The sequence below is a fragment of the Podarcis muralis genome, chromosome 15 (genome assembly GCF_964188315.1).
Source record: "Podarcis muralis chromosome 15, rPodMur119.hap1.1, whole genome shotgun sequence".
Classification (NCBI taxonomy): Eukaryota; Metazoa; Chordata; class Lepidosauria; order Squamata; family Lacertidae; genus Podarcis; species Podarcis muralis.
In genome coordinates this window covers 25,014,133-25,027,969 of record NC_135669.1, presented here as the reverse complement: position 1 = coordinate 25,027,969, position 13,837 = coordinate 25,014,133, and the positions used below count along the sequence as shown (strand labels likewise).

General features: G+C 46.5%; 1 protein-coding gene across 1 annotated transcript in view; it reads left to right on the top strand.

Moving 5' to 3' along the window:
• JAM3 (junctional adhesion molecule 3) overlaps positions 1-13,837 on the top strand; it is a 39,843-nt gene that overhangs the window by 13,553 nt on the left and 12,453 nt on the right. Inside the window, exons 2-5 of the mRNA XM_028708727.2 lie at positions 10,295-10,360; positions 11,629-11,742; positions 11,952-12,104; positions 13,132-13,334. Of these exons, the coding sequence (XP_028564560.2) occupies positions 10,295-10,360; positions 11,629-11,742; positions 11,952-12,104; positions 13,132-13,334 (536 nt within the window). The remainder of the gene's footprint in view (positions 1-10,294; positions 10,361-11,628; positions 11,743-11,951; positions 12,105-13,131; positions 13,335-13,837) is intronic.

Genomic DNA, 13,837 nt, shown 5'->3' with positions numbered 1-13,837 from the left:
ATTATTTTATTTGTACCCCACCCATCTGACTGGGTTTCCCCAGCCATTCTGGGCTTTTTCCAACAGATATAAGAACACAACAAAACATCGAACATTAAACACTTCCTATACAGGGCTGCCTCCAGATGTCTTCTGAAAGTTGTGTAGTTACTTATCTTATTGACATCTCCGATGGGCAGCTGGTGGGTGGCTAAGAGAGGGACACCCGGTATAGAGCAGTGATTCCTTGAGTCATTGCATTGTTTCTGTATAATGGAGCCTCACAGCATCCCCTGCGAAAGGAAGATGGTGGAATGTTGCTACCTAACTGCGTCGCTTAATTCCACCACCACTACCCCTTTGCTGTTTGACTGCAATATTCCCACCCCTTTCTTAACTGGGCTCCTGTACTTTTGAACAGCTGCCTGACTGGGAGAAAGGCAGCAGCTGAAACATTCCCATCACACCATCTGCATTCTGAAGATTGTTATTTTTTCAAAATAAAGACTTGCCCCATCACCCACTTTCATATTTTCCCATGAGCAATGGAATGTAGGATCTGCTGCTAAATCCTCTGTGGCAGCCCCTTGCTACTCCTTCAATGCCCTGCCCTGCTTTGTGCCACCTAACCCCAAATTTCCCTTTTATTTCGCCAGATACGGCCAGTAGCTGCATTGCACTGCCGTGCAGTTACTTTATGTAGTGAGAATGCAGCTGTTTTGACATAATTTTTGCGTTAGTGCTAGGAGGAACTCCTGTTCCAGTGAAGGAAGGGTTGCCAACATTTTCCTAGCTCTTCAGCTCAGTTTTTAACAGCAACACAGAAGTTTATAGAACAAAGCTTTTCCTGGCATGAGGATAAAATAATAAGGAAAGCTTAAAGTTCCTTAATTTTTGTGTGTTGAGCGAGTGTTGAAGGCCCTGGAACTGGAACAGTTAAAACCTAGCAGCCCTTCCTTACCCACAGACTCTCTAAATGGCCTTGAGTAAGCCATGATCAACCTCCTCCCTTTTGCAATGTGGAGATCATAATACTAGTTTGTACATTACAGGGTTGTTGTGCAGATTGCTTGAGAGAAAGTATGCAAAGTGCTTTGGCACCTTGAAACATAACTGCTATTATAATTCTTTTTTGGGGAGAAAGAAAGGAGGGGATGAGAACTACTACCTTGGTGGGCCTAAGAAAGGCGCCAAGGCACAATTGAATTAGCACTAATCAAGTTGGGCTCCATGGCCATATGACCTGCTGAGCTGTCCTGCTATTCCAGGTCAGGTGCCCTGATTGTACCGCGAGTGCCGTGGAGTCGGCCTTGGGTATCTTAAGGGCAGGTCGGTTCTCATTAGCTCCTCATAATTAGATTGAGCTTCCCAGATCTGCTTGCTTTCCTAGGAGGGCTCCCAGTAGAGGACAGCTCAGACATGTGACAGGCCATCGGAAGGAGAGGACGTCCCTTACCAGATGAGCTCATGCATTATTCACATGGCCTGCTTCGCCCATTTCGCTTTGGAGTGCATCTTTGGTGATGCCCACAGTGGATTCTGTCCAGTAGCATCTGAGCTCAGACAGTTTGGAATGTCATCTTCCATATGGGACGGAGATCGCTTGATGGAGCAGAAGTGAGAATGTTGGCACGTGCCACTTCTCACCATGGAGAGCTGCACTCATGGGAAAAGCTGAGCCTGCCCAAACAATGCCTTATTGTTGATCTTGTTGTCAGAGAACCCATACAGACAATCAATCTGGTTACCTCCGGGGTTAACTTGGTTGTCTGAATCACCACCCTGAATGTTACCTCACAGGTGCAGCTGTGTGGCAGAACTTGTGATGAAATGTTCTTCATTATGAGGCCCAAGAGGGCCGTGATTCCCCACACAGACCTAAGTGCACGTTGCCATCTCTGCAAAACCGCTAAATTATCTCACACCACCCTGTGAGGCGGAAGTGACGTTATGATCCGACACCAGATAGAAGGCCCCATTGTTGTCCTTAGTTCCTTGGCCAAGGGAGATGTGGCATAAGGGCATCCCTTTGTGTTAGATTGCAGAAAACGCCACAGAGAAGAAGGACATGCCGGTCCTTCAAGCCTCGCAGCTGCGGAGGCTGCAAAGGAAACCGAAAGGGAGAGGTGCCCACATTCCCAGCTGTGTGCATCTCTGCCGTCAAAGACAGATGTCAAATATTGCGTGGTGATTTCACACGGTCGAGACCTCTGCTGAACTTGATGCTGTGAGAGAGAGCAAGGGCAGGCCCAACCCTGTCAAAGCGATCGCTCCCAGCACGGACTGCAAACAAGGCTTCGGCCGTGCTGCATTGTCTTCTTATTTTATTTTATTTTATTAAAACAGTCATATCCAACACGTTTTATAGAACACAGTCCTATAAAATTATGCAAGGAATGGAGAAAGTGAATTGAGAATAGTTTTTCTCCCTTTCTCGTAGCTCTGGAATTCAATGGACATCCAATGAAGATGAAAGTTGGAAGATTCAGGACGGATCAAAGAAATAATAATATTAATAATAGTAATAATTTATTTATACCCCGCCCATCTGGCTGGGTTTCCCCAGCCACTCTGGGCAGCTTCCAACAGAACACTAAAATACAATAACCTATTAAATATTAAAAGCTTCCCTAAACAGGGCTGCCTTCAGATGTCTTCTAAAAGTTTGCTAGTTATTTGTCTCTTTGATATCTGGTGGGAGGGTGTTCCACAGGGCGGGTGCCTCTGCCTGGTTCCCTGTAACTTGGCTTCTTGTAGCGAGGGAACCGCCAGAAGGCCCTCGGCGCTGGACCTCAGTTTCCGGGCAGAACGATGGAGGTGGAGACGCTTCAAGCTCCCATGGGAAGCAGTGATGGCCACCAACTTGGATGGCTTTAATAGGGGATGAGACAAATGTCACAAAGGCGAAGGATGTCAATGGCTACTAGCCACAGTAGCTATGCTCTGCCTCCTGCCTCCTCAATTGGAGTCAGCAATGCTTCTGAAGACCAGTTGCTGGAAACGATGGGAGAGGACTCTTGTGCTCTGGTCCTGCTTGCAGGTTTTGCCACAGGCATCTGGTTGGCCGCTGTGAGAACAAGATGCTGTTTACAAGCCTCCATAGCTGTGATGCACACAGCAGGGAGGGAGGCCTCTGTGCCAAAACCACTGTTGCTGTTCGTGGGGAGTTGAAGAGTCCTTTGTGCCACTTCAGTTTGTGTGAGAATGACTCAGTTGGCAGCTGTGTCTGCTCTTCAGCTGTCCTGAGGAAGGCTGCAACTTAGTGCTTTTAATGCAGGAAGTCCCAGGTTTGATCTCTGGCGTCTCCAGAGATCCAGTATGATGTAGTGGTTAAAGTCCTGGGAGACCAGAGCTCAGATCTCAGCTCTGGCCACAAAGCTCAGCGGGTGACCTTGGGTCAGTCATTGTCTCTCAGCCTAACTTACGTCACAGGGTTGTTGTGGGGATTAAATGAGGAGGGAGGGACCACATACATCGCCTTGAGGTCCTTGGAGAAAAGGGTGCAATACAATGCAATGCAATAAATGAATAAGATAGGAATGGGAAGGTCCCTTGCCTGAAATCGTGGAGAGCTGCTGCCAGCCAGTGTGGGCAATACTGATCTAGATACATCAGTGGTCTTGCTCAGTATAAGGCAGCTTCCTATGACCCCTTTACAATTCAAAACATGGCCAGGTTAATAATGAGTTGCTGACCGGGGTTATGCATGCATTTAGAATTAACTGTCAAATAAATGTGATCATAGCGCTGATGTGGATTTGCTGAAATGCCCTTTGCTCGCAATGAAGTAATGACGGCACCTCAACATTTGAGGCCAAACCATGAACGCAGGGGTAGTTTTGCTTCATCCCAGGGCGCGAGCCGAGTGACTGTGGGAAAAGGGGGCCCCTGACAGTGATAACATAAGGAACACTTGGCACATTTGGAAAACACAAGGCTAAAAATAGCAGGAGAGAGCAAGGGGACAAGGAGCTTGAGGATTTGGAAGAATTTGTCTCTATTGCTAAATGCTCTGTTTTGACTTTGCTTTGGTGAGGCAGTTTTTAACTCCTTTCATGCTAGACTAATTATGGGATTTCTGGCAGGGAACACAGCCCTAATATAGGAGTGTCAGGCAGGGTGGGGTCCACAACTGAGTAGGAAATACTTTTCATTTTCCCAAGTTCTTTCAGCTTGCAAGCTCTTTTTGTTTCCTAACAATTTCTTTTCCTGCTGTTGATGTTCCTTTCATAGATTATTCTGATGGATTTCTGGTTCTTGGCATGAATATCTGATTTGTAATATTTTCCAGACAACAAAAGAGCCCAGAAAAGATCTTTGCATGCATATATATATATATATGCTACAGCCCTTCTTCTTCCCTTCAATATGACTTTGTACAGTGGTACCTCAGGTTACAGACGCTTCAGGTTACAGACTCCGCTAACCCAGAAATAGTACCTTGGATTAAGAACTTTGCTTCAGGATGAGAACAGAAATCGTACGGCGGCAGTGGGAGGCCCCATTAGCTAAAGTGGTACTTCAGGTTAAGAACAGTTTCAGGTTAAGAACGGACCTCCAGAACGAATTAAGTTCTTAACCCGAGGTACCACTGTATTTGCGGGAAGTTTGGGGGGGGGGGCATGTAATTTTGCAGTGCACATGAGAATGGGCCAGCTTTGATTTGACAAAATGTGTGTGTCCATGTGTGCACAGTTATTTGAACATGATTAATGCCAGTGGGTATTGCCACTCTTGATTTAAAGTAATAATAATGCTGCGGATTCTGGGTAAACTTATCTTTGGTAGCCTTACCAGTAGGGGGTGGCAGCTTTACTAATGCACCAGAGTGATGCTAGGACAGGGACATTGTGGGAAACAGAAAGGTGGCTAGACCCAGCTGCCTCACGCTGATTGGATTTAAGGGTTAGAAAAAAGTAACGAGAGGGGGGCTCGGGGCAGGCATTGGCAGATGCCCAAGAATGCTGACCCCTTTAAACTTTGCATCTTGTATTTTACCCCAGAGAGGGAGAAGTTGCAGCCTTGCAGTCCGGCACTGACACTTTGCGATTCCATCATTGTGATGGGTAGAAATAGAGATGCAGGAGGTTAGTACGCATAGGAATTGGGGATTAAACGTTGACATTTTAGTCCTTCATTATTGCTTGGAACTCAGGCACACACTAAGGAATATTGAAAAGCCAGAAGTGTACAGGATCATTGTCCTTGAACTGAAGATATTCCGCTTTCGCATTTTGCTGTGTGTGAGAGAGTTTATCCTGTGAAGTGCTGGCACAGGCAGGAATGCATTTTTCCCATCAGAGCTGAAGCAGACTAATGACATCTTTTGCAGTTTATAATGGAAAAAACTTCCAAAATCCACAATTGGGCCAGAAAACATTGCCCAACTGTTGATTTTGGTCCCCGCCCCCTTATGGGACAACATGGCTACCTTTGCTTTTTATAGGCTGAAAGCCAGTTCACACTTGATTTCTCTGTCCTTCATGATGCATTTGGTGATTGGCAGATGAATGCATAAGCTACCTTAATTGAAAAGCCTTGCTTAGAAGGTAACATGAAAGTTTCGTTTCGTTTATGGTGTTTGAACTGTGATAGCCAATGGTATATTGGATTGCAACTGGGCGGGGGGGGGGGGGGAGACCACTGATTCCAGGGCAGTTTTTTCCCCAGAGCAGGAGTGATTATGTGATCTGCTAGAGCATCTTTTGGAATATCGGGATGATTTACAGACTTTCTGGGGCCTGGAAAATGAGTGAGGCTTTCAAGTTTTACTATTGTTTGTGAGATGAGCATAGAACACATTGGGAGAATGGAAAAAATAGTAATCGGAGGCTGTCCATTTATTCCCTTTCGTGCTACCAACTTAAATAGTAACAGTCTTTGCAAGATGGTTTGCATTTCCAATTAAAAGCTACAGGTTACATTTGAAGCTCCATGTGTTTTTTCAAGTTGAACCTATGGCAGCCCAGAAGTAAGCACCATTGTGTTTAAGATTGCAGTCTACTGACCCTAATAAACTGGATATTGTGCTATGTGCTGCTGTGTTTTGGGTGTGTATCTTGTTTGTGTGCATGCATCAACATATCAGCACATCTGCCTAATTTTTTTTTTGGACTCTCTTTAGCGGCCTGGCTGTGGGGGCTGGCATGATGAGCCCTTGGAAATTTACCCCTACTCCACCGGGATGGCTCGTTTACATATACAAGGCACCACTGGATGTTGTAAACCACAAGGAATTGACATGTATGTGTGTGAACCAGCAAAAAGGATGGAGGGAAAAGTGCCACCATCATCTTTGTTTCCCCCCCTCTAGGTTTTTCACTGGCTGGGGGTCTGAAGAGTGAAATAAGCCCCTCCCCAAATATCCCCCCCCTGCAGATTTACACCAAGAGCTACTAGCCCCATTTTCAGATCCTGTCAGGTGTGATCCAAAACTGACACTCACCTGGTCGATTTCTCTTGCATGTAATTGGAATTTTCCTTTCTCCTGATCCTAGCTGTTCAGATCCCCCCCCCCCCCCCGAGTACAAAAAGAAACCAGTGAGCCCGGTTGGGGGGATGCTGTGTTTACGTGTGAGAAAACTAAACAAAACTGGAGGGAAATCCATTGTCTCCCTTGATGTTTCCGGCCCCTGACCCTTATTGTTGCCATCTGCCCAATCCCTCCTGCTTCCCATCAGCAACCCTAGTGCATGGGTGGGGGAGGAAAGGAGGCAGTAGCATTAACAAAATTTAAAAAAGCAGAAAAAGGAAGGTGGACAGTACAAGATATGCTGATAGAGGAGTTTCTGCTTGCAAAAGGAGAGTCAGATGAGGCTGGTGTAGCGCCTGTTGCCCGCATGCCTTGCTAATGAGCTTTCGGAGCATCTGGCCAGCTGTAGTTGGAGATCTGACCTGGTGGGTTCAACAAGGCAGTTTGTTTTTTGTTTTTTTACATATGTATGTGAAAAGGGAAGGATGGGAGATGGAGCAGAGGAGGACGCCACAACAAACTTTTTGCTCATTGCTTAGCAGGTTCTTGCCCTCTCTTGTTGCATGCGTGTCTTGCCACTTGTTGACAGGTTTTTGTTTTTTTAATTGTTTGGCAGGGCCCTGCGGGGTCCTTGCCTCCATCACAAGCAAGCAGCGAGAAACGCGTGCCTCTGATTGTGTCCTGCTGCTGTGTGTGTGTGGGTGGTAAAAATAAAGATCTTTCAAGTGTGGGTGTCCTGTAATTGCAGCAAAGATGGATGGGGTGTTTTCTTGAAGCTGCTGGGCTGTAGTGGGAGGGTGGGCTTTTTATAACTCCTTATCAGTGTACAGGGTGACTGTCTGTTTCCTATGTGGTTGTTTGTTTGTAAGCGGTAGTCCTTTGCTCTTGCTGAGCAAGGGGTGATTCAGTCCATAGTGAGAATTTTTAATTTTTGTATTACATTAATTGACAGTGGTGCCTCGCAAGATGAAATTAATTCGTTCCGCTAGTTTTGTCATCTTGTGATTTTTTTCGTCTTGCGAAGCACGGTGTCGGGAAAGTTTTGGAAAAGCTTCAAAAATCCCCAAAGTCTTTAAAAACCTCAAAAAAGGCTACCACACCGCGTTCTATGAGTTGCTCCTCGAAGTCAAGTCGCAACTGTATTAACGGTGTTAAGAAAAAGGAAACAAACTTGCAAGATGTTTCCGTCTTGCGAAGCAAGCCCATAGGGAAAATCGTCTTGCGAAGCAGCTCAAAAAACAAAAAACCCTTTCGTCTAGCGAGTTTTTTGTCTTGCAAGGCATTCGTCTTGCGAGGTACCACTGTATGTATTGCATCTTATCTTGCAAGGTGGGTCCCCCAACTTTTATCCTTGCCATGACCCTGGGCAAGGGATCCACCCTGTAATCTTTGCAGTGCATCAATACCTAGATGGTATCTGATATGAGGGCTTGCAACACACTTATTATTTGCTGGGCGCCATCAGTACTAAGCTTAGATAGTAACTCTGGGAGGCAGGTAAGAGCTGGCCTGCTCAACAGTGTAGAGTAATTGAATTTCAAATGTAGTGCCATGCAAGAGCTGGTTCAAAAATGGTTGCGTTCTGGGCATAGCTGTCAACTTTCAAATTTGAAAATAAGGGATCAGCAGCCTTGAAAATAAGGGATCAGCAGCCTCACCTGTCCCAGGGACAGTCTACGGGATATCTAACAATCTAGGATAGCAGCGGGAAGCAGCGGGAAACGGTGCTGGAATAAGGGAATTTCCCGCAAAAAAAGGGAAGGTTGACGGCTATGGTTTTGGGGTGGATGCAGGCAGAAAGGGACAAGTCTGTGTTATCGTGCCAGTGCTTTCAATGCCACAGGGCAGTTGTTGGAGCAAGCCACCACAAAAAACCTCGATGTCCATGTGTGTCCAGTTTGACACGGCCTGGATGCCTTGATTTGTATCACTCACTCTCTCTGAAAGGCGCTTGCGCTGCCCACAGAGCAGCAGCCAAAAGAGCAATGAGCTGCACTGTGTCCAGTGATCCTGTGACACTGTCACACTTTGGGTGTGCTCTAAACTGAAGCAACCAGAGTTTGAGCAGCGCTAGACTCCCCTGCCTTAGAGGTTCTCAGGTTGCGCTAGGTAGGGCTTGGGGTGTTCTGCAGTAGTGGCTCTTCACTCCATCCTCACAGCTATTGGACAACGAATATATTCATACCAGAGGATAAGTCACATTGGACTGTTCGTTGCAAAAATAATGAAGAGACTTGTGGCGTTTGAAAGGTGCAGGCAGGCAGACGGAGCCCAAGAAGGTGCTTGCCCACAACCTTCTCAGGCTCTGTCTGTCTGTCTGTCTGCGCCTTTGTCATCCGCAGGCCATTTGAGCTGGCGCAATGCATTGCCAGTTCAAATTGTCTGACAACCAGTATCGCGATCTGAACGCCATACCAGATTCAGACAATTTATCAAGACATCGCCTAATTTACCTCACAAGGGTATTGTGCAAATAAATAGAGGGGAGGAGGGGAAAGATACCCAACTAGGCTGCCTTGAGCTTCTTAGGAGGAAATGCCGGACACAAATAAATCTCCTGCCCCTCTTGCTGGGATTTCACCACAGATTCACCACCAGAGTTGGCAAGTTGCTCAAGCTCTCCAAAAAGCACTATGTAACTCCTTAGGTCAGAAAAGCGAGTGTTTGCTTGGCAGCCTCACTCCAGGAGAGGACATGTGGAATACAGTGAGCAAAACACCCTCTCTCCTTGCCTGGTCTCTGTGGTGACATCTTTGTAAAAATGTCAGGAGGAGTTCAGGGGGATTTTCCTCTGCTTACTCTGGGGCTTCTTTTCAGCGAGTTGCTTTAATGCCTTGGATTTTTGCTGGGATTAGCGAGATGTATTTACCTCAGAAGGGGGAGGAAAGTGAGGGTATAAAAAAAGACAGATTCTCTTAAGTCGTAGATTGGAATCAAAGCTGGAGGAATGAAAGGAGCTTCTGTGTGGCCTGGAGCCTGTTTTTGAAGTGCTGAGCCTACAATAATACAGTGCTGGCTGCCTTCTTTGCTTCCATCTTCTAATTCATTTTTTTCATTTGCTACATTTACATTTACCCCCTTCTACCACAATGGAACAAAAGGGTGGTATTCTTGGGGTTCCTAGACAAGCAGATTTAGACCTTCAGTGACGTATCTACATCTGGTTTCTGTAACCAAGGGATGAGGAGCCTGTGGCCTTCTAGATCTTGTTGGATGCCAACAGCTATCAATCCCAACCACCTTTTCCTGCCAAAAGCTGGGCTTGAGGGCCACGATCAAGCCTTGCTTGGATCAGCTGGGATCCTCCTTTGCAGCATGGCTTGAACTTAAGCTGCACAGCAAAGGAAGCAAGTTTCCTGATGTCACATTGGGGAGCTAAGGACCTGGTCTGCCAGGCTAAACAACATTTCACACCCAATATAAATGCACATGCATGACCACCTAAGGCATCATGCAGTGCACAGACTGCTATTTCACACCCTGCAGGTGCTGAGGTCTAATTTGAACTGTTGATGACATATTGTAGAACAATTATTTTCCTGCTACTATATCTTTAAGTGGAAGAGATGTCAATCACTTATCTTCTATTAAATTAGTATTGGGCCACCTGTTGCAGAGCAGAATCATATAATTGTACATAACTACCACCACCCTAACCCTGCTAAATATAAATCTGAGTAGGTGGATCAGCAAGGATTACATCAGATTTTGCTAAACTCGCCCCTTTTTTTATTTCCAGGGATTTGATGGGGTGGTGCAGAGCTTCAAGTGAATGTTTCCAGGCCAGAAATGTATGAGGTGCCTTTCTTGTTTCTTATGCTGCCGCTTGCTTGTTTTTCATAGGCTACAGAATCTTGGCCGTAGAGCTGTTTTCCACTGACTTGAACCCCGTGGTGCAGGAATTTTACCGTAAGTGTGGCATTGGAAGCTACTTTTTGCGGTCAATACTTTAGTTCCATTTAGCTTAATATTGTCTACACTGAATGGCAGAGGCTGTTCACGTCTCTGAAAGAAAGTCAAAACACGGCTTAGCACAAACGTGCGGGATCCCAGAGAGAAGATAGTGACCGCTTTGCTCCCTTTTTGGTCCTGCTGCTGGTGTGAGCCAAGCCATGGCTTGGCTTAGCGTGTAGGCCGAAACCAGATTCATGGTTCGTCTTGTTCCCAATAAACCACAAGCTGCAACCAAAGTTTGTTCTGGTTTGGGGACAAATCACGAGCCTGGGTTCGGATGGCAGCCTGGGCCAAAGCAATGCTTGGATCACAGCAGTGCAACAGAAGCAGTATTGGAAGAAGTCTGAAGTTACTGTGATCTACTCTCCAGGAATCCATGCTTCTGCACCAAGTCATGCCTTGGCTTGTGTGTAAACTGAACCAGAAGTCTTCCTTGCCCCTGCCCGGATATGCCAGAGCTTGAACCTGGGACTTTTTGCATGCAAAACATGTGTTCTGTCACTGAGTTATGACCCTTCTGAAGAACTGGATGGTGAGGAAAGCCAGTCTTCACCCAGATGTTAACCAGGCCTGATCCTGCTTTGCTTCAGTGCCAAACATGGTCAGGTGCCATCAAGCTACTCATTGGGACAGGAGCAGCCAATGTGGTGCCCTCCAGATGGACTTCAACCTCCCATCAGCCTCATCCAGAATTGCCCATGGTCAGGAATAATTGGAGCTGCAGACCAGCACCATCTAGAAGGCACCACACTGGCCAACCCCACCAGTGCCTGCAGGAACCAAACAGTTCCAAATTGCAACTTCATCAGGGCTCCTATGCCTTTAATGGGCAATACGTAAATGTTACAATAAAATGAGAGTTCCACCCCCCCCCCCGCACACTTTCTCCCAAACCCCAACCCTCTGATCCTTTTAAGAGACACCCCCTCTGTCACCTCACACCCAGCATGTCCAGCCAGTTGCAATAAATTGTTGGCATGAACTAGACTACTGTTTTTGTATTTTCTCCCAGTAGTTGCTATCTGTGTTGGCTGCTCACTTGCTGGCTCGGGTCCACAATCTCCCGTCCAGCAGCTTCTGAGGTTCAGCAGATTTTTCTCTACTTGGGAGGCAGATGGAAGGCGAGATTCTTGGCTTCACCGGGCGAGGCTTTTCCCTGGAAAGGCTACGTAAATGACAAGATGTTCCTTCTTAATCTGTGCTTGTGTGTGTTCCTGCTGCAGGTGCTGAGCTTTCCTGCATCATCACTTCCACCAAGACAGTCAATCCTAGGATTGAATGGAAGAAAATTGCGGGCAAGGACACAAGCTACGTGTATTTTGACCACAAGATGCAGGGTAGGAAATGTTTGCAGTGATTTTCTTCTTGAGGTTTCATTTGAACCGCGAGCAACTTTCTGTTCAGAGTTTCAAAAAAGCAGATGGGTGCCTAGAACTTTTTGCCATTTCCACTTAAGGCTTTGTGAGCTATGAGGGCTAACTAAGATTTCCAGGGGGCCGGATGTATCAGGGGACACCTTCCACCCTTCTTCCTTGCCTTTCTGTAGGAGACTGGGTGGACCGTGCAGAGCTCCATGGGAGGACATCACTGGTCATCCACAATGTGACCCGTGCAGATAAAGGCATCTACCGGTGCGAGGTTGCGGCTCCTGAAGACACGCATATTGGAGCTGAGATCAACATCAACCTGACAGTTCATGGTATAAGCCTAGATATCCTCACATTGTGCACGTACACGGGGATTGGATGCCTTTTGTTCAAATCACTTGGTGCTAGGAATGGCTTCATTCCATCCTGTTCCATTCCCGCTGGCGCTCAGTCATAGACCTGCACATCCTGTTATGTGCAGATTTTTCAAAAGCCACAAAAAGCCTGCATTTAATTGTACACATTTTGTGAGCAATTTCCTCATAAACTATGGCTTTTCCAGTGTTTTTCAATGCATTTCCCCTTAAGATGTGCAGCTTTTTTAAAAATGTAAAATATATTAGCTATAAATTCTTTGGAGAAGGAGAAATATATGAGTACATGAAAGTACCTTTTACCAGTCTCTCTAACTCACTGCTGTCTACTTTAAGCAGAAGAGTCTTCCCAGTCTCAAGGGGAGGTTTCTCCCAGCCCTGTCACCTGAGAATCCTCTTAACCCGAAGTCCCAGGAGCTCAGCTGCAGAACTTCTGCTCTGCCGCTTTGCGATAAGGGCTGATGGATGCCAAATGGACAGTGAGACAGCAGTTGATGCCTGGCAAGCTTGCTATGTTGGTCCCCTATTCAGCCTTGATGTCTGACTAGCTTCTGAGACCAGGAGCAGGGAGCCATTATTGTTGTTATTATTTAAAGCAGCTTGATCTTATAATGTGCTAAAAATCAACCAGTCACCAATTTCCCAATCCTCTCAGATCATGCTTCTTGAGAGCCGGCTTGGTGTGATCTGTGGGGCTAATTACAGCGCAGAGTGAGGCCTGCAGCTGTGGCCTGTCTCTGCCTTGCTCTGTTGCTGCCCTGCTCTCTGGCTCACGAGACGGGGGCAAAACTACACCCAAGCATTGTGCATGCTTTTTGCAGTGTTCATTGGAGTGGCGCTGCTTTGTGTTTATTTTGTAACTGACTTGGAGCGGTTTAGCGATTCAGCATGAAGGGATGAATGAAACAAATGTTGGGTGGGATGTGAATAGTGGCAAATGATTAACCAGTCTGACTTACCTAGTGGGCATCTCTTTCCCCAACAGTGAAACCAGTGGCCCCAAAGTGCCGAGTGCCCCAGTCGGTGCCCGTGGGTAAATCTGCTACTCTCCACTGCCAGGAAAAGGAAGGCTTCCCCGAACCAACTTACAAATGGTACCGTAATGGTGAAACTTTGCCTCTTGACTCCAAATCCAGCTCCAAATTCCAGAATTCCTCCTTCACTATGAACACAAAAACGGGCACGTTGGTAAGTCTCACGCGGCAGGCAGGCAGAGGAAGGCTATCTTTTGGGCAGTGTGTTGGATTGGATCAGGGTTAGCCAATGTTGGTGCCCTCCAGATGTTGTGAACCAAAAGTCCTGTCAGCCCTATCAAGCACGGTCAGTGGCCAAGGATTATGGGAGTTCAGCAACATCTGAAGGGGCACAGTTTAGCCACCCCTGAATTGGATGCTCCTCTGCTCACCCCTAATTATAATGCTATTAGCCTGTTCAGACATTCACTGAAATGGAAATTTTCAATGAGGAGTGGGGACATACGGGCATCCCCCTGGACTTAACCATCCAGGGGTCCTTCACCTTTACCTTTGATGCTCACAATGTCACAAGTAATGTGGCTGATGTGCATAAATGTGTACCCAGACATACCTGATTTGCACGATCATTTTTTTTCTTGGAAAAGGTCTCCAAGCGACACCCACACAAAAATAACATAAGGGGGGGGTTGTACAATACATCATCAATATATTGCC